The sequence below is a fragment of the Pan paniscus genome, chromosome 14 (genome assembly GCF_029289425.2).
Source record: "Pan paniscus chromosome 14, NHGRI_mPanPan1-v2.0_pri, whole genome shotgun sequence".
Lineage (NCBI taxonomy): Eukaryota > Metazoa > Chordata > Mammalia > Primates > Hominidae > Pan > Pan paniscus.
Genome location: NC_073263.2, coordinates 99920591 through 99946741, shown reverse-complemented (window position 1 = coordinate 99946741; position 26151 = coordinate 99920591). Strand labels below are relative to the sequence as shown.

At 44.6% G+C, this 26151-nt stretch overlaps 1 protein-coding gene across 7 annotated transcripts in view; it reads right to left on the bottom strand.

Moving 5' to 3' along the window:
• The window catches only part of FARP1 (FERM, ARH/RhoGEF and pleckstrin domain protein 1), a 311897-nt gene that overhangs the window by 22234 nt on the left and 263512 nt on the right, over nucleotides 1–26151 (bottom strand). For all 7 annotated transcript variants that reach the window (XM_063595979.1, XM_055096923.2, XM_034936876.4 and 4 more), the window contains exons 14-17: nucleotides 18116–18303; nucleotides 16818–16907; nucleotides 15607–15740; nucleotides 2866–2944 (exon numbers count right to left, since the gene is read on the bottom strand). In XM_063595979.1, coding sequence (XP_063452049.1) covers nucleotides 2866–2944; nucleotides 15607–15740; nucleotides 16818–16907; nucleotides 18116–18303 — 491 coding nt within the window. The remainder of the gene's footprint in view (nucleotides 1–2865; nucleotides 2945–15606; nucleotides 15741–16817; nucleotides 16908–18115; nucleotides 18304–26151) is intronic.

The following is a 26151-nucleotide window of genomic DNA, read 5'->3' as shown; positions in this document are numbered from 1 at the left end:
TCTCCCCAAAGGCCCACACCAGAGTCCAAGCCTCCTTGAAGACGGCGCCTCCCTGGGGAGCTGTGATCTCAGATTGAAGAACACAGGGAGAAAAGCTGAGAAACCAGAACGGCCTTGGAAAAAGTACAGAGCATGTGAAAAGAGGGAAAAGATGGGAGAGAACAACAGAAACAGCGTCCTGTTACATGAGAGAGGAAAAAGGACGTTTTTGAAAAGCAAACGAAGCCGGTCTGCAGTGACTACATCCTGTCTGATCCCAGCTATGTGACATCTGGAAAGACAAAACTATGCAGATGGGAAAAGATCAGTGGTTGCCAGGGATTTGGGGGGCATCTAAGGGGGATGAATAGGTGGAGCCCAGGGAAGTTTTAGGGCAGGGAAACTGTTCTGTGGATCCCTGTCATTATATATTTGTCAACACCCATAGAATGTACACCACCAAGAGGGGGCCCTAATGGTCAACCTTGTCAGTATTTGTTCATCAGTTTCCACACGTGCACCACGCCAATGCAAAACGCTAATAGCAGGGGAAACTGTGTGTTTAGGGGTGGACGGAAGAATACGAGAACTCTGTACTTTCTCCTCAAGTTTTCTGTAAAGCTAAAATTGCTTTGAAAGATAAAATACATTAACTTCAGAAACTCCCATGGAAAGTGGAAAAGATGTCTGTTATCCTTCTATCTGTTGTGCCTCAGCCATAGCTCATGCCATTCAAAATACTGTGGCTATGGAACATCTTAGGTAATTCTTGCTTTCTTTTTTTGCATAGGATTCTGCAACCCTGATCACTTCCACGGCCTCTCTCTGGTATTGCCTCAAATTGCAAAGGGTTGCTGTTTGGACACAGTGAAAAAACAAACAATACCTCAGGATCCAGTCAATGTTACCGTGGTCTTTGTTAACAGAAAGAGATTGACAGGAAATCCCTTGAGTGGCATTTGATCCTGTCTTTTCTGTGCTACCCACCGACCATCCTCCCCTTGTCTCTCCCTCACGAGATTCATCTTTGTTTATTTATTATTTATTTTTGAGACAGGGTCTTGCTCTGTTGCCCAGGCTCGAGTGCAGTGGCATGATCATGGCTCACTGCAGTGTCAACCTGCTGGGCTCAAGTGATCCTCTCCCCTCAGTCCCTTGAGTAGCTGGAACTACAGGCACTTACCATCACTCTTAGCTAACGTTTTTTATTTCTCATAGAGACAAGTCTTGCTGTGTTGTCTAGGCTGGTCTCAAACTTGTGGGCTCAAAGCAATCCTCCCACCTTAGCCTCCCAAATTGCTAGGATCAGAGGCATGAGCCACCACACCCGGCTGAGATACATCATTTTAATGGGAAAAAACTAAATGCTAACCCACTTAGCTAGGTTTATGGGAATTTAGACAAACCCTAATGGTAATTTCATTCTACGAGTGTCTTGTGTATAGTAGGTGCTCAGTTAGCACTGGGTGGATGGACAGATGGATGGATGGACTGAAATGGGGGCAGTATGAGCACCTTCTTTAGAGGGTTGCTAGCTTCTCTGGGCAGTTATTAGTTTTTAAGGTTGTCATACAGGCTCTGGGCAGTTAAGATTCAGGAAGATTGCTTTAAAATGTGAGTACAGGTGTATTCAAAGGAGACGCTGTGTGAATTAAAACATTGTATGTTAAAGGAATTATTAATGGATTCAAATGAAAACAAAAAAAGGAAGATTTCAGATATAAGAGATGGGGCAGACTTTTTAAATGTGGTAGAGTATTAGTTTAATATTTATTGACTTCTTTGGACATACTTTCACTTTTATGTCATTGATTGCAGATATTGCCGGATGATTAAAAACATATTTGCGACCAGGCGTGATGGCTCATGCCTATAATCCCAGCACTTTGGGAGGCTGAGGCGGGTAGATCACCCGAGGTCAGGAGTTCAAGACCAGCCTGGCCAACATAAACCCCGTATCTACTAAAAACACAAAAATTAGCTGGGCGTGGTGGTGCGCACCTGTAGTCCCAGCTACTTGGGAAGCTGAGGCAGGAGAATGGCTTGAACCTGGGAGGCGGAGGCTGCAGTGAGCCGAGATCGCGCCATTGCACTCCAGCCTGGGCAACAAGAGCAAAACTCCATCTCAAAAACAACAACAACAAAACCAACCAAACAAAACAAAACCATATTTGCCTCATACACTGATTTAAAGTCACAGAATTTACTGAAATACCTACACAGCTCTGAATCCAACATTTTTGTCATGGTTATTAGAAGAAACCAAAACAACTGACTGAAAATGAAATGTTCAGTCAGACAATGTTTGTCTACATCTTTTTTTTTTTTTTTGAAGTTTTGAATCATCCATTCACAGAAAACACTTGTTTTGGGTATAATGCAAAACTTTCGAAACAAAAAAACCTACTAAAAATGCTTTCACTAAAGTGATTGGCTTTTCGTTCATGCTTTGAAATAAAATTATCTAGAAAGGTTGGAGAAGGGTTTGCCAAACAGCCATCTTCCTGATGTGCCTTAGATTAGACCGGGGTGTCCAATCTTTTGGCTTCCCTGGACCACATTGGAAGAAGAAGAATTGTCTTGGGTCACACATGAAATACACTGACACTAACGATAGCTGATAAGCAAAGAAAAAAAAGAAACCCCAAAAATCACCAAAAAGAAAATCTCATAATGTTTTAAGAAAGTTTATGAATTTGTGTTGGGCCACATTCAAAGCCGTCCTGGGCTGTAAGCTGCTGCTTGGCGGCGGGTTGGACAAGCTTGGTGTAGAGAGTGAAATCAGGTGATGCATGCTGATGGAAATGGCTTACAGCCTATGTCCATGGCAGCCCCGCTCGATTTTCCTTGGTGAACCTTGCTCCACCCAAATCTCAACCAGCTCACCTTCATGCCCTGAATGTTCTTCAGCATGACATCGCCGATTCTTTGGTAATCTCTGATTTGGGCATTTGAGCGGCCTTCCCTGAGAGCAAAAGCAAAGGGTTGGAAATACAAAGCATCAGTAGTGACATGACAGCCCTGGGTTACAAATACCAGCCTACCGCTTCCTTTCCAATCACCCCTCCCCGGACATCTCCTGAACTTCTTATGGGGTCATGGAATGTTATCATTGGAAGGAGACTTGGAAATTACCCCACTCATCCTGCAAAGAATTCCACTTATGCTTTGAAAGAGACAAGAGAGAACCAATTTCCAATCCTTTTAATTTGGTTTAATTATTTTACTCTACCCATCTGCACACTGGAGTTTGATTTTAGATTAATTTTTTTCCATCCACACTTGGGTGATTTTAGCATCATTAGGTCAGCACAGAGATCATTTGCAGTAAGTAGCTTGTAAACAGATTCCATCCTAGAGATGGGTACTGCTAGACACCTGCAGGAAGCAAGACTCAGCCCCAGAGGAAGGTTTCTGCTTCTGAGAGCCCTTGCCTGAAGCAGACCAACAGCTGTCCGTAGCCCTTGGGAAGAGCAATGCATAACTGAGAAAGGACAGGAAATGGTACCTAAGGTGGGAGTGACGTAAATGCCATAGAATAGGGTAGGGTGTGTGGCCCAGGGAGAGAGAGAGGTGTGGAGGGGAGGGCCATGGTCCCCCAGACATATTGGGTGCTAGACAGCAAAGCTGTGGGCACTTTCAGTGAGGTTTGGGGTACACGTACACCTTTCAATGGATCAACGCAGAGAGAAATATAAAAACATGGATGGTAGTGAGTATTTACTAAGTACTGTCCATGTACCAGACACCATGCTAAGTTAATTATAGTCATGAGCCCTTTCAGTCCTCATAGAAACCGTCTGAGGCAGGTACCACTATCACCCTCATGTTATAGTGAAGGAGACAGAAGCATGAAGAAACCACGAACTTCTCTGATATCTGTTATCACGAGGTGTGAACTCGCACAGGAGCCAGCTCTAGTTTCCCAGGCCACACGCCTAACTGTTGTGCCAGTGCATAGCTGCTGACTTTCCCATCACTGAGAAAGGAATTTCCCAGAGACAATTAAAACATGGTTTTCAACAATCAACCTAGCAATTATCTTTAAACCAACTGTTCAGGAAAACCAGAAGCCAACTTACATGAAAGGAACGAATTAAACAAACAAACAAACAAACAAAACTGGCACTAGGCTTCTAATAGGAAGTGAGAGATCTTCAAAGTGGAAAAAAATACCCGGCAACCGAAGTCAGGAGGGACCCGGGATCTACATACACCCTATGATGGTTAATATCGAGTGTCAACTTGATTGGATTGAAGGATGTAAAGTATCGATCCTGGGTGTGTCTGTGAGGTGTTGCCAAAAGAGATTAGCATTTGAGTCAGTTGAGTGGGAAAGGCAGACCCACCCTCAATCTGGGTTGGCACAACCTAATCGGCTGCCAGCGTGGCCAGAATAAAAGTAGGCAGAAGAACATGGAAAGACTAGACTGGCCTAGCTGCCCAGCCTACATCTTTCTCCCGTGCTGGATGCTTCCTGCCCTCGAACATCAGACCCCAAGTTCTTCAGCTTTGGGACTCAGACTGGCCTCCTTGCTCCTCAGCTTGCAGACAGCCTATTGTGGGACCTCACCTTGTGAACGTGTGGGTCAATACTCCTAAATAAACTCCTCTTATATACATCTATCCTATTAGCTCTGTCCCTCTAGAGAACCCTGACTAATACACACCCCACAGATATGGTGGCTAAGAACCCTCCGGCAACGTGAGAAATGGCTTCCACTGGGACACTCAGAGCCTTCCTGACTGTTGACTCAATCTCCGATACATCAAGGATCTTCTGATGAACAGAAGAGGGCAAGGAGGATGCACACGCTTAATTAAGCAAACCCAGGAGGTAGAAAAGTCATCGTGAGTAGAAACAGGTTGCTCCTGGCTTCACATTCCAGGCAATCAACAGCATTATTTATTCTATTGGTTCCAACTAAGCATATAGTGCAAATTATATCACAGGGAAGACTGAGGGCACCCAAACCTTTTAGGTAATTAAAGCTTCTCTAAAATGAAAGAAAAGAGAGCACCCCCAGGCTCCCCAAGCTCCTTCCTGGGTCTTCGTTGCTGCCCTGTGTGCTGGTGGTCTTCAACCTGGTCCATTCTCTTCCACCAGCACAGCATCCTCAGTCCTTTGCATTCTCTTAGCTGCTTTAATTGGCACCGCTCCTCTGCTAATTAAACGAATCTCTCCCCACTGCTCCCCTGAAAAGGTTCTGGGAAGATGGCCGTTAACCTCTGAACCACCAGAGCCCACCTCCCCTCCTCCTATATTCGGGCTCTCCGGGCTGGTCGGCCCCACTGCGTGGCCCTCCAAGCTCATCCGCTACGGGAAGCTTTCCTCTCCAGACTCCCTCATTAATCTTCAGGCCAGCCCTTCAATTCTCGTGGCCACCTCCTTCAGGCGGCTCCCAAGCTATCTGTGTGTTTTGGGAATCCCTTGGTTGTCCTCTCTTTTCACCCTCTACTTCTTCCTATACAAGCCCTCCTATTTGCCGTGGTTTCGGTTCATGATGCCAAACCATGGCTGACCCAGGTAATGCATTTCTTAAGACCATCCAGAGCACTCCATGTGAATGACCCCATATCTCCTATCTCAAACACAAAATGTTCCAGATTTTAGGATCTTATTTCCAACACCAAATCCTCTTCCTCCATTTTCTTAAATTTTTTTTTTTTTTTTTTTTTTAAGATATGGGGTCTTGCTTTGTCACCCAGGGTGGAGTGTGGTGGTATCATCATAGCTCACTGCAGCCTCCAACTCCTGGTCTCAAGCAATCTTCCTGCCTCAGCCTCCTGAGTAGCCACTAGAGGTGTGCACCATCATGCCAGCTAATTTGTTTGTTTTTGTAAAGATGGGGTCTCACTATTTTGTCAAAGCTGGCCTTGAATTCCTGGACTCAAGCGATCCACCTGCCTCAGCCTCTCAAAGTGCTGGGATTATAGGTATGAGCCACAGTGCCTGGCCTCGTTATCTGGAACTTAAACAATTGGCTCCAGGATTTTTTGAATGGATCTGCCATTTGAGAACATACAGAAATAAAGGACTTAAGTTCAGAGGACATCATTTAGATATTCTAGTGAGAGTCTGGATTGCGGGAGAAGAAATGGGGAGGATTCTGGCTTCCATCAGTAACAAGCAATATCCTCTCTCTCATAGACACACCCCTACCCAAGAGAAAATGAAGGGCTGGGAAGAGGACGCTGGGCGAGGGCGGTGGGGAATGAGATGGAAGCCAAATGTCATCTATTTCACTTTCTCTATTCTTTTGCCAACTATTTATTATCTACTGATGTTAAAGCTTCGAAGTCAAAAGAACCTTTCTTCCCACATCCATATCTCTCTAAGTCCCCAGCATCTTTCATGGTAGAGAAGGCTCTGGGTTGGCACCATCAGACCTCTGTGCAGTTGGAAGATGCAAATCCCTAACTGTAAAGAGGGTCAGCTCTGCGCGATGTGGTGAGTACAGGCTGGGGGCCTCTGAAGTCACTGCACACACAAGCGCATCTGTCTTTCTCATCCCATCCTGTCCCCACCCCAGCTCACATAGCAAGTCCCAGCCCTGCTTGGGTCCAAATACACAGGACACAGCCCCAGGGACCGGGGACAAAATCCAAATTCCTGCTGCCCATCTAGAAACATCCTCATGGTTTTATTTCCTCTACATGTCACTGCCTCCAAATCTATAAAGCCGAAGTGTTCCTTCTATTATGAACGGCTAAAAGGTCACTGTATTATCAAGAACATGAAAAAGTAATTATAACTCTTCCACCACGTCCTCTGGATGTTAACCTCACAAGAAGGGGTCCTTGTCTGCAAGGCAGGGCCACATATTTATTGCCTGGGTAATTACCACACAGCAACAAAGACGAAAATTCTTTTGACAATTTCACTTAGGAAAACCATGTAAAGTCTGCTAAGAAGCTGCCTGGATGCTCAATTCTGACCTGTGCAACGTGATTAACTTACTCCCAGGAGCAACTACACATCACCTCAGCGAAGGACGCAACACACACCCACACGTCATGAATTTTCAAGTCTTCCTGACCTTGTATCAAAACTTCGTTCACCACAACGTGAGCTGGTCAGTCATTCAGCAGCAGACTGAGGGCAAGGAAGAAGTAAAGGACATGAAAATGACCAACTGTGGGTGGGCCGCTGACCAACAGCAAGGTTGCCTCCGAGGGTGGACTGTGAGTATTCTGCCCATCGCCCCCTTAAGAGGAGGCAGAAGGACAGCCTATACGACGAGTTTTGTCTCGAACTGCCAGGAAACACTTTTGTGGGCTGTCGTCGCAGGCAGGGGCAAAGCCAGCCAGGATAAATCAATACTTTGCCCTCCTATTCACCTCCCCAACCTCAGGGTCAACATAAAGCCCATTTAGAACATCAGATAAACAGTTCACAGTGTGCTGGTGACCTTGGTGGCAATAAAATCTCCCAACTGTCCTCTAAAGCATCACGAGCCCTAGGGTGCGGGCTCCCTCTGAGAGGGCGTGTTTTCTGGAAGGCAGTAACATTTGGCCAGGCTGTGGTGAAGTGCCCCGGGAGATTCCTTAACCATGAAAAAGGGCAGTGACTGGCACACTGCATACCCCGAGGGCCCAATGTAAACCCAAGTGTGTTTACTCATCACCCAGCTCTCCCCTTCTCTCCTTGCCACAACATGAAGAGCCATCTCCTCAGAGCACACATGCCAGCGGTGCAGCTTGGAGCTTGAGGGCTCATTTTTGTCCCCCTGCTCTATCTCTAGATGCTTGCTCAACCCCAAAAATAGATCTTTTTTTGAAGCCTCTTAGTCTTCACTTGCAACACCAATACCACATCATTGTCCTCACTATTCCCTGCAGTCTCTATGATTCTAAATGGAAAAAAGTATGAAATTATGTATGTTTGTGTGTCTATGTAAGTGAAAAGCATAGTGTGAAATGAGTAAGTGGGAACAGACGGATCCTACATTAATATATCGGGTGGGGAGGGTGGCTGGGTTCCAAAAGCAAACAAATTAGCCAGAGTAACAGAGTGTGTGTGTGTGTGTGTGTGTGTGTGTGTGTATTTTGTTTTGGAGACAGAGTCTCGCTCTGTCACCCAGGCTGGAGTGCAGTGGTGCAATCTTGGCTCACTGCAACCTCTGCCTCCTGGGTTCAAGTGATTTTCCTGCCTCTGCCTCCCGAGTAGCTGGGATTATAGGTGCCTGCCACCACGCCCAACTAATTTTTCTATTTTTAGTAGAGACGGGGTTTCACCATGTTGGCAAGGCTGGTCTTGAACTCCTGACCTCAGGTGATCCACCCACCTCGGCCTCCCAAAGTGCTGGGATTATAGGCGTGAGCCACTGTGCCTGACCTAACATATTGTGTATGACATATGTATCAGCCACATGTGATATATGTGGATTTTTCATTAAAGTCCCATTGGTCTTAGCATTAATTCACATGCCCACTTGTCAAGATGACATTTGTGCGAGAGGCATCTTCAATGGGCCGGAACGCCGCGCCTTTGGCAGCTGCGGGAAACACAGAAGACAGAAGCCCTCCCATTCTCAGCCACCCTCAAGTCTGTCAATTACACTCTTAGGTTGCTCAAAGCTATAGCTTCTTTCTTGCCTTCCTGAGGTTTACCACCAGGTCGAGTTGACTAAGAGGATCCAAAGTGACAACCCGGTCACAGGCAGGTTTGATAGCATCCAGGTGAGCCCCGGTATCATTCCTGTTATCAACAGGGCATATATTAAAATACAGTAGAAGAGAAGAGCTGTGTCAGACTCGTCTAGTGACCCAGAGAGGGCTTTCTCTCAAGTGTCTTCTAGTAGAAACCCACCTGCAATTCTGGCAATTGGCAAAACGGTTTCACTTGTCTCAGGGAAACAGCTTGCTCTCAAAGCACTGTGAGCTATATAGTCACGACTAAGGCAGAAAATCCAAGAAAAACTAGCTCAAAGCTATGCTCAAGAACATGGAATCTAGCCAGGCGTGGAAGCTCAACGCCTGTAATCCCAACACTGGGAGGCCAAGGCGGGTGGATCACTTGAGGTCAGGAGTTCAAGACCAGCCTGGCCAACATGACGAAACCCCTTCTCTACTAAAAATACAAAAATTAGCCAGGTGTGGTGATGCACTCCTGTAATCCCAGCTACTGGGGAGGCTGAGGCAGGAGAATTGCTTGAACCTGGGAGACGGAGGTTGCAGTGAGCCAAGATCACACTGCTGCATTCTATCCTGGGTGACAGAGGGAAACTCCATCTCAAAAAAAAAAACAAAAAACAAAACAAAACAAAACAAACAAATAAACATGTAATTTTACTCATGCTTAAAAAGGAAACAAGGCCAAGTGTGATGGCTCATGCCCATAATCCTAGCACCTTGAAAAGCTGAGGTGGAAGGATTGCTTGAAGCCAGAAGTTCAAGGCTGAAGTGATCTATGATCATACCACTGCATTCCAGCCTGGGCAACAGAGCGAGACTTTGTCTCTAAAAAACTAATAAAAATATAAATAAATAAAAGGATATTCCATCACACATTTTGTTTAGCCACTCATGTCAATGGACATTTGGGTTACCTCTTCCTTTTGGCTACTGTGGATAAAGCTGCTATGAACACTGATGTACAAGCGTCTGCTGGAGTCCCTGCTTTCAGTTCTTTGGGGCACATGCTGAGGAGTGGAACTGCTGGATCCTATTGTAATTCTGTGCTTAGTTTTTTGAGGAACGCTTATGATTTTTCTTTTAATGATACCTAGCACAAACACTTGAAGCTTCAGAGAGCTAGTAGAATGATGAGAAAAGTATTTAATTCATTTTTGTTCTATGATGGCTCACTGGTGCTTCTATAAAGATGCTCCATTTTTCTGGGCAGTGAAACAATTTTCTGACCTTAGTCATCTCCATTTCAGCCACCCAGCATCACGGCAACACAATGCTCCTCCCTCTGTGAAACTCCTGACAGCAGCTGTGAGAGTGTGCCATCCCTGAAAGAGCCCCCTCTCTGCCCTGGAGGGATCTCTAATCCCTCAAGACACCCTTCTCACATCTCTTACCCCTGCAGGACTTCCTCCTGCCCGGAGTCTGCTCCTGTACACCAGGAACTACCTTCCTCAAACCATCCTTGCCCTCCTGGCTGCCATTCTCCAAGACCTGCTATCTTCTGGACCCTCCACCCCTATGTGTTTTTTTTGTTTTTTTTTTTTTTTTCAAACCTCTGGTGGCCTCTTCTGTTTCCTTTGCTGGTTTTTATGCTGCCATGATCTACGTTTATGGAAAGCAAGCTGCCATAAAGGTATAGTCGAGAAGATTCTGCCCTCAGCTCTCTTTTCCTCTTAATGTTCTCTTCCTTGAAGATCTGATTCTTCTTGTGGATAACTTCCAAACCTACACCTTTCTGCCTCATTTCTTTCCAAAGCCTGGGACCCACATTTCCAACTCTCTGGAGCACTTTATCACAGGGCCCTCAAAATTATCATTCCCAAAGCAAGCTCATCTTCCCTTATCGTACTTGTATGCTTCTTTCTTCCTGGCTTCTTTGATTTCCCTCCCATTTTCATGACCATCCTCTGAGCTGACTGTGTCCAAAACTCTAGGTGGCCTCCCCTCTCCTTCCTCACTGTCTCGCAGAGCCTTGGCTGCTCAGTGATATCTCGACATTTAGTCAGTCTGGTCCTCCCAGCCAGTCTCCCGCATGCTTTCCACGTGACTCTGGCCAAAGTTTCTCCTAAAACATGCAGCTGATCCTCCATGAAAACTGCGTGCACCCCATAGCCAATTCCAAGGGCCTCTTTGTACGACTGACTGCTTGCTGTCTCCCAGCTCCCAGCTGGCTCGTAAGTGGAGTTTTGTACCCTGCAGAATCTACCAAGGCACTCTGTAGCAAAGCAGGCCTTCCACCCGTCTCGGGGAACCCAGCTGGCCACCTTGCACTCAGCCTCTGCCAGTCACCTCAGGGCTGGCATTTGGGAGTCCTGACTGCACGCCAAAGGTTGTTAAGTGGCTTTCTCTGAACTCATTTGAACAGCTGAGTAAACTGTTCTTGCTTTCACAAGGAAAAGAACTCCTGAAGTTATTAGAACTCACCAAACCAGTTTCCTTGTTTTTGAAGAAAGCAGGTAATGTGGCTTGGCCGGCAAGAAGCAGGCCTTGGGCGTCCACCTCCTTCTCAGGTGTGTTTACTCAGGAGAAGGTGACATTTGGATAGGGGCAGGTGTGTTTGCTGAACTGAGATTCAGCCTAATCATTCCGGAAAACTTCCTGAGACTTTCTCTGCCCTGTAATTTCCCCACTGTTGATGGAAGTATATTGCAGTCTCATGCAGGACTGCGAAGGGAAGGTCACACTCAGTAGATCACTTATGTACCAAATTCTGGGGAACTTTTGGTGCATATTATACTTTAGATCTCTTTCCATTAATGATAATCACTGAAAATATTACCATGGGATAAAATCTGGACTTTAGTTAATGTAACGTACCAACGTTGTTTTCTTAGTTTTGCCGACTCTCCTGTGGTGACATAAGATGTTAACGGGAAGAGGATGGGTGTAGACCATACAGAAACACTATTGTCTTGGCAACTTTTTCTGGAATTATTTCCAAATAAAAAGTTAATTTTTAAAAAATGATCAGCTTCCCCGCTTTCTCTGCGCAGCGCAGTATACTACGCCCCTTCTGGACACTGTGCCATTTGCGTAACACCCTGCATGGGAGATGCCATCCACATTTCACCCAGGAGGAAATGCGGTTCAACAAGGCCCACACCTACAGCTGAAGACAGCCCCATGGCGGGGGTGTGACCTCGAATTCGGATCTTACCCATCCCAATCGACAGGAGCCAACCTGTGCTTCCATATCACAGCAATGTGAGGAAAGGCATGGGTACACATACATGCACCGAACACACACATGCGCAGTTTGTCAGTCAGTAGCCAGGGTGAATCCTTTCTTAATAAACTTCCCTGTGATCCATTCTTCTCACTGAACAGATTTAGCCCAAGGGTTGCCTGTTCTGTATAGGCAATGATGGTACATGTGTGTCCTCAGGGACAGAACTGGCAGCAACGCTCCACGACCACCCTGGATGTGACACCCACACCTGTGAGAGGACCCGGCCCCCTGTGCCCTATGTGCCTGCCTCCTCCTTTGAGAGTGCAAGTCCCCCATGGGCAAAGCCTGCCACGCACACACTCACCTACTCATTCATTCATTCATTCACTCATTCATTCATTAATATATTCCTTCATGCATTGCTTGTAGACTAAAGAAACAAGAGTTATAACCAGTCTATGACATGCAAACCAAGGAATCATAGACTGTTAGCACTGTCAGAGGCACTGCAGGGTCGCTTGTTGCAGAAAAGGTATTCATCACGATCAACCCAAGAAGTACTTAAAACACACAGATTCCTGAGTCTCACTCTTAATAAAGCTCTGATTCAAGAGAGCTGGATAGGGCCTGGCAATCTGCCTTTTTCAAAGCCCCCTCCAGTTCCCAAGCCCAGTGACCCTGAGGCACCGCCAGGTTTGGGGTTTTGCTCCACAGACAAATCCTGTCTGGACATGAACAGTCAGTTTCTGCTGGAGCACCCCTGAGGTGAAGGAGCTCCTGACCTCACAAGGCATACTCTCACTGCCACGCTGCACTTAGGCTTCAGAAATCCTTTTCTGTGTTCAGACATTGTGCTTCTTTGGAAATTCACTCCATTGTTTCAATTTTGTCCTCTGGTTCCACTAAGAAGATGCGTATGCCCTTTCCCACAGGACCAGACTGCAGGTACCTGATGGGAGCCATCATGCTTTGGAAAGTCTCTTCTCATCCAGTCATTTTGTTTTAATGGAATGCATTCTCATCCCATTTGACACGTGAAAGCCGAGTGTGGTGTAGTGCTCTGCAGGAGTGCCGAACCTTGAATTTTGAAGGAGCCATCCTTTTCTAGGCTCTGGGCTCTTTTTAATGAGGCATTTTAGGGCAAATGTTCTTGACCTTGGCTACACTTTGGAATCACCTGGGAAGTTTAGAAACTACGAATGCATTGGTTCTACCCCTCAGAGACTCTGATATAACAGGGCTGGGTTATATCAGGCTGCTTGAGGTGACTTCAACCAGGAGCCGATGCTGAGAGGTGCAGATCTAGAGAGACACTGGTTTCTCTCTGTGTTGGTCTATGGCTCATACTAAACTCATTCACACTCAGCCTTTTCCCCTTGGAATTCCTGCCACACCAGGCCCTCCTCATCATGTTCTTGAGTAACTGATTAGCTTAACTTCACTGCAGCCCTTTCCAATGGTCCCTGACCAGTGTCATGTATTTGGTTTAGGTCTATTGTTGAAAGGCTACTGCAGGTCCCACTGATGGAGCTGCTTGTTGACTATCTGCTTTCTCTCTAGCTTTGAGAACTTTACATGCTTCTGATGTCTTTCTGTAAAACATGGGTTACATTATGGATCTTAGAAAGATACTCTACTGAAAACCCTCTGGGAATCAAATTATATCAACTGCTTTTTAAGCAACTCACTACTCTTTCACAGATAAGGTAAAGATTTATGGCCGTGGAAGATCCACGCGTACGGCATTTACTCCTAAAATGAGTCGTATTTACTCCTAAAATGAGTCGTATTAGACAGCTCTCTGCATTTCTCTCTGGTGGCGCCCTCCAATGGGGAGCCAGCCAAAGCCACCATGAAGGGCTTTCAGGGTACTGTAAACTGATGACATTTCCTGTGTGTGGCCTCTCCAACCTTATTTAAATCAACTGCCACATGCACCGAGACTGCTATAGTGACATCAGCTCAAGATGCCCTGAGCCTCCAGGAAGATTTGCCTAAGACGGTACTAACACATGTCTCGCTGGCCAGAGAACAAACTGCCAAATGGGTTCTCCAGAGTTGTAAGGTCTTTGACCCCATTATGAGAGCATCATTCAACTTTGTATGAATGATGAGACACAGGCAGAACACACGTGAAAGGTTCTAGGTCAACCTGGGGAAGGTAAAGTTACATTTGGTAGAATTTTAATTTTAATTTTGGAGACAGGGTCTTGTTCTGTCACCCAAGCTGGAGTGCAGTGGCGCAGTCATAGCTCACTGCAGCCCTGAACTTCTGGGTTGAAGTGATTCTCCTGCCTCAGCCTCTCCAGTAGCTGGGACCACATGTTTGCATCACTATGCCTGGCTAATTAAATGTTTTTTTGTTGAGATGGGGTCTTGCTATGTTGCCCAGGCTGCTCTCGAACTCCTGGCCTCAAGTGATCCTCCTGCCTCAGCCTCCCAAAGTGCTGGGATTTACAGGCATGAGCCACTGTGCCCACATTTTTATTTTTAATTTTGAAAAGTGACATTTCTCTTATATTCATAATACCAAGACTCTTGCTAACGTGGCATTTTCAATTTTTCCCATTTCCAGCGAGGCTGACTTTGTACCTATTATTTCTCCAATTCTGGCTGTGCTCTCCCTACTGGGGCCTCTCAGTAATGCCTGTCACATCCCTCTCTCAAGGGAAGGAGAATTGCACATGAATTATCCTCCAGGTATAAAAAATGTACAAAGCCGGACATCACTTAGGGGGATCAGAGAACTCCCGCTGCCCCAGCATATTGGCTTCACAACACAGAAAGCAGCTCTGCTTAGCTGTTAAACCGACGCTTGAATGCCACAGTCTGGGATCACCAGAGGCAGGACAACCTCGCATAGGGCTCCTTCAGGCCCTACAGTCACTGAGGGCCCCTGAGGCCACTCCAAACCAAATTCTCACTGGTAGTGAGGATACAGCCCATAATGGGTTCTATTTCTGCCAAAAACTTTTTGCTATTTTCTCCTGGCATTTTTCAAATGCATGTTTAGTAGACAATCAACTCCCCATGTGTCTCTCTCCATATAATTGTCTTTACAAAACTGCCATAGGATTTGTCTACAAAACCTTCTATTTTAGGTAAAGGTGTAGAGGATTCTGCATGTGACAGTCCATAAAGCTTTTCCTGGTTTTTTGTACCTCCCTCTTCTCTCACATTAATGTTTCATTTGGTATTTAATGGACAGGCTTAAGATAATTTTTAACCAATCTGCTATTGATGGACACTTAGGTCATTTCTATTATTTTAATTATTCATTGGATATCTTTGTTCAAATGGCATTTCATGTATTAAAACAGATCCTTATGATAATTCAAGATAAGGTAAAAGTGTGTGTGTGCGCATGCACACGCCACATACATCTCTTTTTCAAAGCATGTTTTAAACACTGGAATAGAATACAGAAAACTGCACAAGGCGTGTATGTACTTCATAAAAGACTTAAAGCAAGCACCAGTAAAATATTACCAGCACCCCTCAAAGCCTTCCTAAGCCCCTACTCTTTATAATCCCTATTGCCCCTCCAGAAGTAACGACTGTCTTTATTTTGTGATAACCATATAATCATCATAAGAGAGGGAAAAAAATCCATCTTGAAGAACTGCAAACCAGAGGAAAGAAACTGCAAATGAGATCTGAACGCATGTAGGATTTAACTGAAAATCCTTTGAAGGCTGGCTTGTCGTAAGCCAGTTTCCTGCCTTTCATCTTTGTTCCTGCCTGCTGCCTACCCAGGGATGACGTAAAAATAACACGAGCAAGACGGAGGGAGGAACGTAGCTGGGAAGTAGAAATGTACTCACCACAGGGCAAGTCGTTGCTCAATTTCCTTGAGAAAATTAGTATGAAATTTGTGCAAAGGTTCAAAATTCGGGAATATGAGACTTTTCAGTGCTTCCGGCATGGCGTCCTCTTTGCTCACTGTGCTCTGAAACCACTGGAAAGAAGAAGACGATGCACTTACGGGTGGAAAGATCAATGACGAGTGTCTGCAGTTTTCTCCAGAAGTCACACGCAGCCAAATGCACTGGGAGGAGCCAGGGCTTTCCTGAGAGGTTCTTGGCATTTCAGGAACACGGGGCTGCCCGGGCCTCACTGCTTCCCCTTTCTTTCCTTAGACGGGGTAAGAAGCACCCATCTGTATATTACTGCTTTCTGCAGTTTGCTACCCATTGACTGTTAAAGCCAGGAGAAATCTCTTAAATGGGGAACTACTCAAATCAAAACCTCCATTCTGGCTGATTCACTGGATAACCACTAATTGATGACCACTGAATATTCTGTGCTTCATTCCTTTAAGAACTTCCATCTCTGTTCCTTTGTTAAAACACTGGGCATGAAGGTGGCCAAACCTGGGAATAAAGCCACAGCCTTCACACAAAGTCACTCCTGTCGCTGAGGTGAGCTGGGTTCACAACGCTTAGCGAGCACCTGTCAAGGGCCTAACACAATCCACAGCCCAGAGGATCAGAAACTCAGTGATCCCAATTTCCCTCCCAATTGGCTAGTGCTTTCCCAGAATCCAGGGGTCAGGAAGACATCCGCAATGCCCTGAATTTGTTTTCAAGACTGAGCAGGACTGATTAAAATAATAAAAGGCAGTCTTCTGGCAGATTTTGCTGACAAGGCTCAATTTATTATCAAAGATAAAATGAATCTCCTGTTCACCTCCGAGGTCTCCCGTGAACAAAAACCAGCAGTTATACTTGGCAATGGGCAAAACACGACATGTTCTGGACTGGTGCACACAGATGGTAAAATGTTTAATTTTAATTTTCTCTGCCTTAGGAACTTCCTTCTTTTGCACTTGAAAATCATCATTATCAAAAATGTTATAGCATATATTCCCAATTAAATATACTATTAGCATTTAATTTCTATACACTAGGACCACAATCCTTTCAACTGAAGTCAGGGAATCCAACATTTAATTAGCTCCAGCCTCCCCGTATAGCTGAGTATTAGCTGAGATAAATCATGTAATCGAATGCTTTTGGGGAAATACTGCACATACCGAAGTGATAACTTCGAGATCCTTCAGATATGTTCGCTCGGTGGTGGACACCTCCTTAGCTATGAAGTACGCTTTATCAGTTGGGAATCTCTGCAAAACCCAGCAAAAGAAACAAAGCGCAATAATCATTTTTGAGTATGCGTCTCGGAGAATGTCCTTATTAAAGTGATATGTTACTAACTTGTGATCTTTTGTTAGCTGGCATCAACAAGAAATAAAATTCTTATTCTCCTTTTTGGGTTAGGAGAATAAATAAGAATGTATTCTCCTTTTTGTGTTAAGAGAATAAATATGAATTACTCTCCGTTTCATGTGAGGAGCTAGGCTAAGATAATGGATTTCCATGATGAGAATATAGTCTAGGAAGGTTTCCTTCCAGGTAAAAATTACCATCAGCAAAAGGACTCAAATTAGGCAAAGGAAATACACAAAAAAGGAACTGTCTCGTCCTATGTCCGTTGGTGGAGTTGGTGTTCATGACATGGAAGTTACATTGTGGGAACACATGGTAGCTGGGTCTAAAGGGACAGGGGTGAGATCAGCTGGTGGCATCATCGGCCTGAACTCCCTTGGTGACTGTCAGTCAGGTGGGCAGCCAGCCTCACCGTGGAGCAGGCCGGCCATTCAACCTTGCTTTCTCTTTAAACAATACGTGCAAGGAGGTCGCCTGTTGTCCGCCATTTTGCCCACTTCTCATAGGAGTCCACCTGACTCCACTGCTGGGTGTACACACAACAGACTTCAAAGCAGAGACTCAAACAAATACCTGGGCGCTCATGTTCACAGCAGCCAAAAGGTGGGAACCGCATGACTGTCCATTAACAGAAGAATGGATAACAAAGTGTGGTTTATACACACAGCGGGACATCACTCAGCCCTCAAATGGCAGGCAATTCTGACCCATGCTACATATGGATGATCCATGAAGACAGAATGCTAAGTGAAATAAGCCAGTCACAAAACGGCAAATACTGGGTGATTCTGCTTATATGAGGTACCTAGAGTAGGCAAATTCATAGAGACAGAAAGTAGAATGAGGTGCCAGTGGCTGGCAGGAGGGGGAAGGAGGAGTTAGTGACAAATGGATGTAGTTTCTGTTTGGGAAGATAAGTTCTGGAGATGGATGGTCGGGACAGTGGCACAACAACATGAATGTACTTAATGCCAGCAAGCTGTACACTTGAAAATGGCTCACATGGTACCTTTGCTCTTATGTATATTTTAGTACAATTTTTAAAATTCACACAAACACACGTGCACACACAGCCACACACGCGCTTGAGCCCTCGGCCCTGTACCTTCCTCCGGCCCTCATCCTCATCGTCCGTCCGGGGGCAGGCCTGGTCATTCAGCAGCGGGCTGATCAAGGGAGAGGCCTGCTTGGTGTCGGGGCTCAGGTTAGGAGACAAGGTCACGTTGGCAGGGGCCACTCCCCCCTGCGAGTTCACAGACAGCTCGGAAAGGTGAGGACTGCCAGTCAGGGAGCCTGTTTGGGGATGAGAAGTTTTAAAGAAAAAAAAAGTAATTTTTTTCTGGGACCTGATTTCTATTCACTACTTTCACCTTTTTCAAATCGTAAGATTTGACTACCCCGCCATGGCAAACCTAAAGCGATTCTTTATTTTCTAGTTTTTTTCCTAAGTCAAAGCTGCCTTAATAAAGATACCAAAGTATGAAGGATTCAATGGAGCCTCATTACGTAATTAATGATAAGATAGAGAACTCTGCTTAGATAGCAATTAAAATAGCTTAAAAGCATAGTGTATCCCGAAATAGGAATTTCATCTCCCAACTACTGCTTATTTCTAAGAATTACTCAAGAAAGACACAATGTCTATGTCACAATGAGACATGGGGAAATGATTAGAAAATACAACTATACTAACAGGCATCTAAGCAACTGGTGTACTTAGGACACACTACGTCCCGTAACAATGGGTCAGAGCTAACAGAAAGGTCAAGCAACTAACTCCCCATTCTACAAAGAACAGAAGCAAGCTTGTTATACCTGGTGATGTCATTCCATGTCTCTCACTGTTTGGGACAGAAACACTAGCATCACATTACAGGCATATGTGATCACTTCAACATGCAAAACCAGACGTCATTATATTATCACAATTTCCCTTTATAAGATAAAAGTGACAGGGTACCATGAGTCCTTGAGAAAGGATACCATAGTAATATGAAAATGTGGCCAGGCGCAGTGGCTCGCGCCTGTAATCCCAGCACTTTGGGAGGCCAAGGCAGGTGGATTGCCTGAGGTCAGGAGTTTGAGACCAGTCTAGCCAACATGATGAAACCCCATCTCTACCAAAAATACAAAAACATTAGCTGGGCATGGTGGCGGGTGCCTGCAATCCCAGCTACTTGGGAGGCTGAGGCAGGGGAATTGCTTGAACCAGGTAGGTAAGGTTGCGGTGAACTGAGATCGCCCCACTGCACTCCAGCCTGGGCGACAAAGTGAGACTCTGTCTCCAAAAAAAAAAAAAAAAAAAAAAAAAGTGTATATTACCCGCTATGAGTCAGCCAAGGGAGATGATATGTATAGTACACTCTTTGCCAATACACTTTTGCAAATATCTGTATCTCAACCCAATGAAGCTACATGGGATGTTTCAGAATATACTTCTAACGTAAGTGTTTTTGTCTAACACTTATATTTATACTAATAAAGCAGATTTGCTAGAGCTAATATGAGGTAAGCAAAGTTAAAATAACCTGCAGTCCTGTCTACTACCATGATAAGGAAAGACAAAGTCAGCGCTTTCTCAATTTCCCAGTCTACAGTTTCAGGCTCGCTGCTACTTGGTACACTGAAGATCTCTAAGGGAAAAGGTGGAGGGCGGTTTTCTGGGAGCACCCCCATTTTCCTGTCATCTGTTCTCACCCTCTGGAGTCATGCATGTGCATTTTGGAATTACAAGATACAACAGCCTACCTAGAATGGAGCTGATGAAGTAAGGGCGGTGAATTTGGTCCCAGTATAAATGAACCCTGGAGAAACCACCACCAGCCCCCACCCTTGGTGCCAGGTTGAGCAGTCAGCAGCACCGCCAACACAGTGGAGAAAGATCCACTGTACCTGGAGAGTGACAAAAGGCAGACGTCCTGCCCATGGACTACTGCTTAGTGCAATGATCCTTGGATAACAAGATTAGAAAATGTGAGGAAAAGGCAGATTCAGTAAGCTTGCATTTTTAAAGTCCCTCTGCTTTTAAATCCTCATGTTTTTTAATATACCTCACTAACATGAAGCCTTGTGTTAGACAAAGACCCCATCACCCGAAACACCACCAGACCCAGAAAACCCCGGAGAAAAAGGCCAGAAATTGCTTCACAAATGTCAATTTTATTGACACTAGTGCACAACTAAATACAATAATTGCAAAGGAAGTGGAACGTGTCAAACAGAAATGGTGACAATGAGTTAGAACTGCAGTTGTTTCAAGGTACTACACTATTATTTTTTTTTTAAAAAAATCACAGAAAAATGTTATCACTACAAGTAGGAATTAGAAGAGAGAAATTCTGGCAGTCTGTCTAGAGGTTAAAACATTTCATGCATTTGTGAGTTGCTGTTGGAGAGTTGTTTTTTATTTGTCCACCATAATCTGGCAACATCCGGGGCTTACCTTCAGCCCTCGCACTGTGCGTGAGATCGGGTGAGGCAGTTATAAGTGAGAGCATGCTGGACACCTTGACTTTGCAGTGACGTGGAACAGAAAAAGCATTCACCTCATCATTGAAAGAGTTGGAGCCGAGAATAAAAGGTAGTTAGAAGGCTAGTGGGAAGGGGAGCGGAGGCAAGGAAATAGCAACTAACAGGCCCTAGACAGCATCTGGCAACAGAGAGGAAAAGAACTGCCACTCGGGGCAAGGGAAAAAGTAGGGTGAGCACACTCCGATACAGCCACCTCCACTCTCAAAGGCCAACAGCGAACACCCTTGCTGCACTGCACCTGGGAACACATATTTAGGGGACAGAGCAGTTGGAAGAAATGAGGTAACAGACTATGGTTCCATAAGAGAGCCTGCCTCGCCAAGAAGGCGTGCCACGGTTCAGAACAATCCCCACTGTGCTACAGAGGAGACAGGATTCAGAAAACAGAGGGCTGAGTGGGAACTTCAGGGTCACCTGTGTACCTAAAGGAAGGAACAGCTCAGGATTAGCCCACAGGCTGCTGGGGGAAGGCTTGCTGTATTTCACTCACGGAGCCTAAAGATGTCAGTAACAACTACTTAATATGTGCGCTCTGCAGACTTGGAATGACAAAATGAGGGTGGTCAGTTGGCCTTTTCCCAAGACGCTACTCCAGCTTTGCTTATAGGGCCTAAGAAAGAAAGGGCAATGGGTGTGTTTAAACAGCAAGACCAATAAGCCAATAAATATCAAAGTCTGGTCTAGAAATCTATCAGCATTTTAAGGAAGGGAAAGGCCTGAAACTCTACAGTTCAGTTTTGCTAATTTGAGCTGCATCTGTGGAGAAGAGGCCCCTTCTCTCCTTGCAAGATAAACATCCGAGGCTTTGAAAATGTATAGGTGACGTGGTCCAAACAAAATATGTAACTCATTTACCTTTCAGCAATTAATGAAATATGCTGACAAGGGGGCAATTAGTAGAATTTGGCAGCTTGATGAGTAATTAAAATTCTCTTTTGACTTTGAGCCAGGGTGTGTGACAACAGTCTGTACAAACTGGTGTCCACACCAGCAGGTGTGAAGAGCTGTGTCTATAAAAAGCCAATGTCCAAGGTCACAGAGTTATTAGAACTACGTGGAATCAATTTTCACTGAAGTAGTCCATTTTACAAAAAAGCAAAAAAACATGGTTCTGTTGTTAGGTAAAATGAGACCGGTTTGATTTATATGGCATTATAAAGCTTGTTTACACCTTGCAGTCTGTCACCTGCTTTGAAGGCACAGCCCCGGGCAACGGGGAGAGGAAACTGTGACTGACATTCATTGCTACTCCATGAAATTATCAATACCTTGGTATTTCTAGCACTTCTCCCTTTATGACAAATTAATGCAAAGTAATTTCATTAGGGAGCTCGAGGTAAATAATTTGGGGGCACCCTAAGAGGAAGCACCTGCTATTAAGGCAATAGGTGGAAAGAAGTTTAAGGAGATTAGAAAAAAGATCAGTCACACACCGAAAGTCTGGAGGCTTTGAATGTTTTCAAAATTATTTTTCCAATTTCCTGAAATTGCCCTGCAATTTCTTAGGCATTCAGTTAAGATGTCAGGTTAGTAGCTCTCAAATCCTTCACCTCTTCCCCGTGATTTCATGACCCCTCCCGCCACCCTGCCATTCATCTAGAAGAGGTTTGGGTTTATGCTGCCCCCTCGGACTGAAAACGCCTCCAGTCATACAGCTCTCAAGGGAGGCATTTCTAGTAATTGCTTTATAAAATCCTTTCAAACGTACACATTCTCATGGCACAAACAATTATGGAACTTCAAATGAGCACTGCTATATTTATGGATTTCAATTTATCACCCAGCCCAGAAACTGCCTGCGCTGCTCTCTCTTTGTAATTTAAAACACACTCATCGTTCTTCCCTCTTGGCCGCTCTGGGGAAGCTGGGTTTGCAGCATCTTGATCAGCTCTTCGGCAGAGCTGCTGAAAGGCAGTGGGAGGAGACTTTGTCATCAGTGAGCCAAAGCCAGGCCTCTCTTCCCGCTTTGGGATTGGGCACAAGCTGCCTGTTAACCATGTACCGGTATTCAAGGCTTCAAAACAAACTCACACAATTCTGGGAAAAGAAAAACATTTCTAATCTATTTTTCAAGTGATAAAAATGGCATTTCTAGTACTTAACTGTACCTGTCCTGTTTTTTAAATTGGTCTCAGTTTTTAACCACATAGGTATTATTTTTTCCTATAAAGGGGGAAACTAGAAAAACTGACAACTAAAAAAATAGTAATCCAAGATATGCTTATTAAATAGCTAATATTTGACAGAATACTGACAAAAATGAGACTACTGATTGCATTCTCAATTTTTCTTTTCCAAAATTTTAAAGTGCAATTATAAAAAAGTTTCTATGCTTTTTCTTCAATATTCCCCCACATAAAATTATTTATTTTGCAATCTTCTGGGTGCCCCTTATCTACCATAATTTGTCTTCTTTTATTCTGTTCTAAAATATAGATTTTATCTCTATGTGCCCAGAATATGCTCAAAAGGCCCAAGTAGGAAATATATTAGAGATGTAGGTTTTCATCTATTTTTTTGAAAGGCTCTATTTAAATCCATACGCTCTAAGAGGATACAATGAAACCTCTCTAGAGATTATCCCATTTGAAAGCCAGTTATCAAAAAAAGGGCAGTATTATGCTGAATAATAGGTAGCTTCCTGAATAGGCAGGACTCACTAGCGTCTGCTATCTAAGTTGGGGCCCTGCTCAGTGGAATACGCAAAGCTGGCGGTATTTTATAGAAATTACAAAGTTCCACAAGAAAAGCCAGGTTATAGGATTACCCATGTTAGCAGTGTGGTCCTCTTCTTGATACCTGAGGTTGTTGAGGGTAATGTATGTGTGCTTCTTAGACCCAGTTCCTTTAAGAAAAGTTTCACAAGCAGCTAAGCATCAGCTTCACAGTTCATCATCAAGCAATTCAGAAAAGCAATAGCAATGCAACTTGCAGGAAAAAAACTGAAATGCACGAATGGAAAAATGAATGTGCTACCTTGTTCTTACTTATGAGGAAAAGACACAGGAGAATGCTGCTTTGTTTGAACACGGTGGTGGTGATGGTGGTGGTAATGGTGGTAGTAGCACTGGTGGTGGTGTGGTGGTGGTGGTGGTGGAGGCAGTGTTTGGGTTGGGAACATGGTGCTTCGTACCAATGAAAAATACCATCTTGTACTCAGGACAAAGCCTCAGCCATCAGTGGGAAAGAACAGTTACAATGGACAGTTTTTACAGCATGATACCTGTTAGGACAAGTAAAAGCCCCTTCAGTTTAGATCAACAAGAGATATATTAATACCGTGCATACACTGTGACATGAGCTTGGCCTTCCATGCTCAAAGAACCACCAAGCTCATTGTTACTGGAGAAGCCAGCATTCTTCCCAGTGGTATGAGTCCATGCTTTATTGACGTACTTCATTCTTCCGCCATGGAGAGAAGAAACCAGACAGCATCTGTGAGAACCTACATGTTGGGTGCCCACCAAAATGAAAAACAGCTCCTTGGCCATCAGAAGCCAACTGGGACCAAGTCAGGTGAGGCCTTCTCTACATTCCCACCTACTTCCCCACCCAGCAACACACACACGTATCTACATATCTATAAGCTAAATTCTCTTATAGATATGACATAGGTAAAGGTTTCTATCCCAATTGAAATAGATGTTTCCATTCAAAACATAAAGGCAAATCCATGGTTGGCTGTCTAGGCTCTCCATGCAAGCTACAGTCACAGATGCGTTCTGTTTCAGTGAGACCTCTCCTCTAGCTACAGTGATCCTGCTCACCTCCAAGGGCCCCCCTTCTCCCATGCACTGCCCAAAGTATAAAGTGCAGGCCTTGTTGGAAGAGCAAAGTTCACCTCTTCTTTTCCCACTTTAGTGAAATATGGCACCACCCAGGACGATCACTTAGGATGCTTCCACATGAAAGCTTGCACTTTGGGGAATAGGATCACTGTATTCTAGAGGAAAGAGGTATTCCAAGTACAAATTGGTATTCAGCAGTGTTAAAAAAAAAAAAAAAGACATCAGACAGTGCTCCAACAGTGTAAGAACAGAAGCTACACCATGCTTTGAGGGTAAAGACAGAACTCTGAAAACAAAGCGTTTTCTCCTAGATAGGTACATGCTGACAAGACACTGCATACAATGGAACAACGGAAAATGTTTTCCCAAACTGATTAAACAAATGACAAAAATGAGAATGAAGTCCCCAGCCTTTTCTATTTCAAATTAATTTGGTGTATTAGAAATTTTAAATAAAACATATTATCTACAGTATTAAATATACACACAGAGAGAACAGAAGGGAATTTGATTAATAATATAGGCCAAGCTGGTGAGGTTTGGTTAGTTAGGTTTTCACAGCAACCTTAGGAGGCAGAAACAGGAGTAAGGGTAAGGGATTTATCCCATCAGCCATTCTTGGTGCTTCTGGAGCGAGCAGCCAGTGTGCGTCCTTAACTAAGGAAGAACTATCTTCAGTCTTTCTATAAATCACTGCAGGGAAAGTGACAAATGCTTTACTTCCTACAAAGAAACTTTGAGGCCCAGAAAAAAAAGGAGTTGTTAGCTTGGTTTCAAGAGCCAGAAAAGGTCATCTATGAGTAATAACAGACTGGTCACCATGCCACTGCAGGCTCCTAAGTGACCCTTCTATTATTTCCCACTTTAAGGCCAGCTATCAATCCTGATTCATAATAAAGCAGACTCACTCCCTCACAACCCCCACACCACTACCGCCTCCACATCTCACTCAAAAGTGGAGTCAATCACTGTCCGATGCATTTTACTCCACACACGCATGCCTGCCCGGTAGTCCTCGCTCCCTCCTTAGCGTCCTTGGTCTGTGTGCTTTTCCATGTTGCAGTGATTTCTAACTACTCCTCACTCCTCAACATTCTGCAATTGCTGCACCTGGCCCCAGCATCACACTCCAGTATCTCACAGCACGATTTTCCATGACCGCGCTGGCGGCGCCGGCCCTGTAAACCTTTTAGACTGGCTCGCAACTACTCATGGAGATCAGATATCCCGTGGCAACAGCTGATTTTTAATCCTCCCTACTTTCAAACAGAAAGCCACTCCAAGACAAATCAGAGTAACCTGATCTGGAGACTACATGAAGATGCAAATGCACTGCCTCCACTCCAAGTAACACTCCAACACCGGGCGCCGAGAAGATGCTGAAGGCTTGGTTTCGAGGCTACCATGCTGTGATGTCTGTGTCGAGTGGCCAGTCTACACCGAAATGATCCTGAACAAATCAGAGTCTATTCAATGTTTAAAGCTTTCAGGAAAAGAAGATTTTCTAATTCTTCCCTAGCGTCTACCAAGACGTTTAATTGCTTTCACTAGGGGTTAAAAAAAAAAGTTCCTCCTGCTTGAGGTTTCATCTTTTTTTTTTTTTTTTTTGGAGTGGTGTGCAGTTTATTTTATGAAGTGAGAACTTTTTTCAAAACAAGACGCTATCTCCCCTCCTCCCAAACACACCTATGGCACAATAAATCAGCATTTACCACTTCTGTTCATGGGGAAATGCTTGGAAATCTCTCTCTAGGTTACTCTAGGAAATGACAAAGTTGCCCTTTTCAAGGATATATCCAAACAGCTAGCACCAGGCCACTTT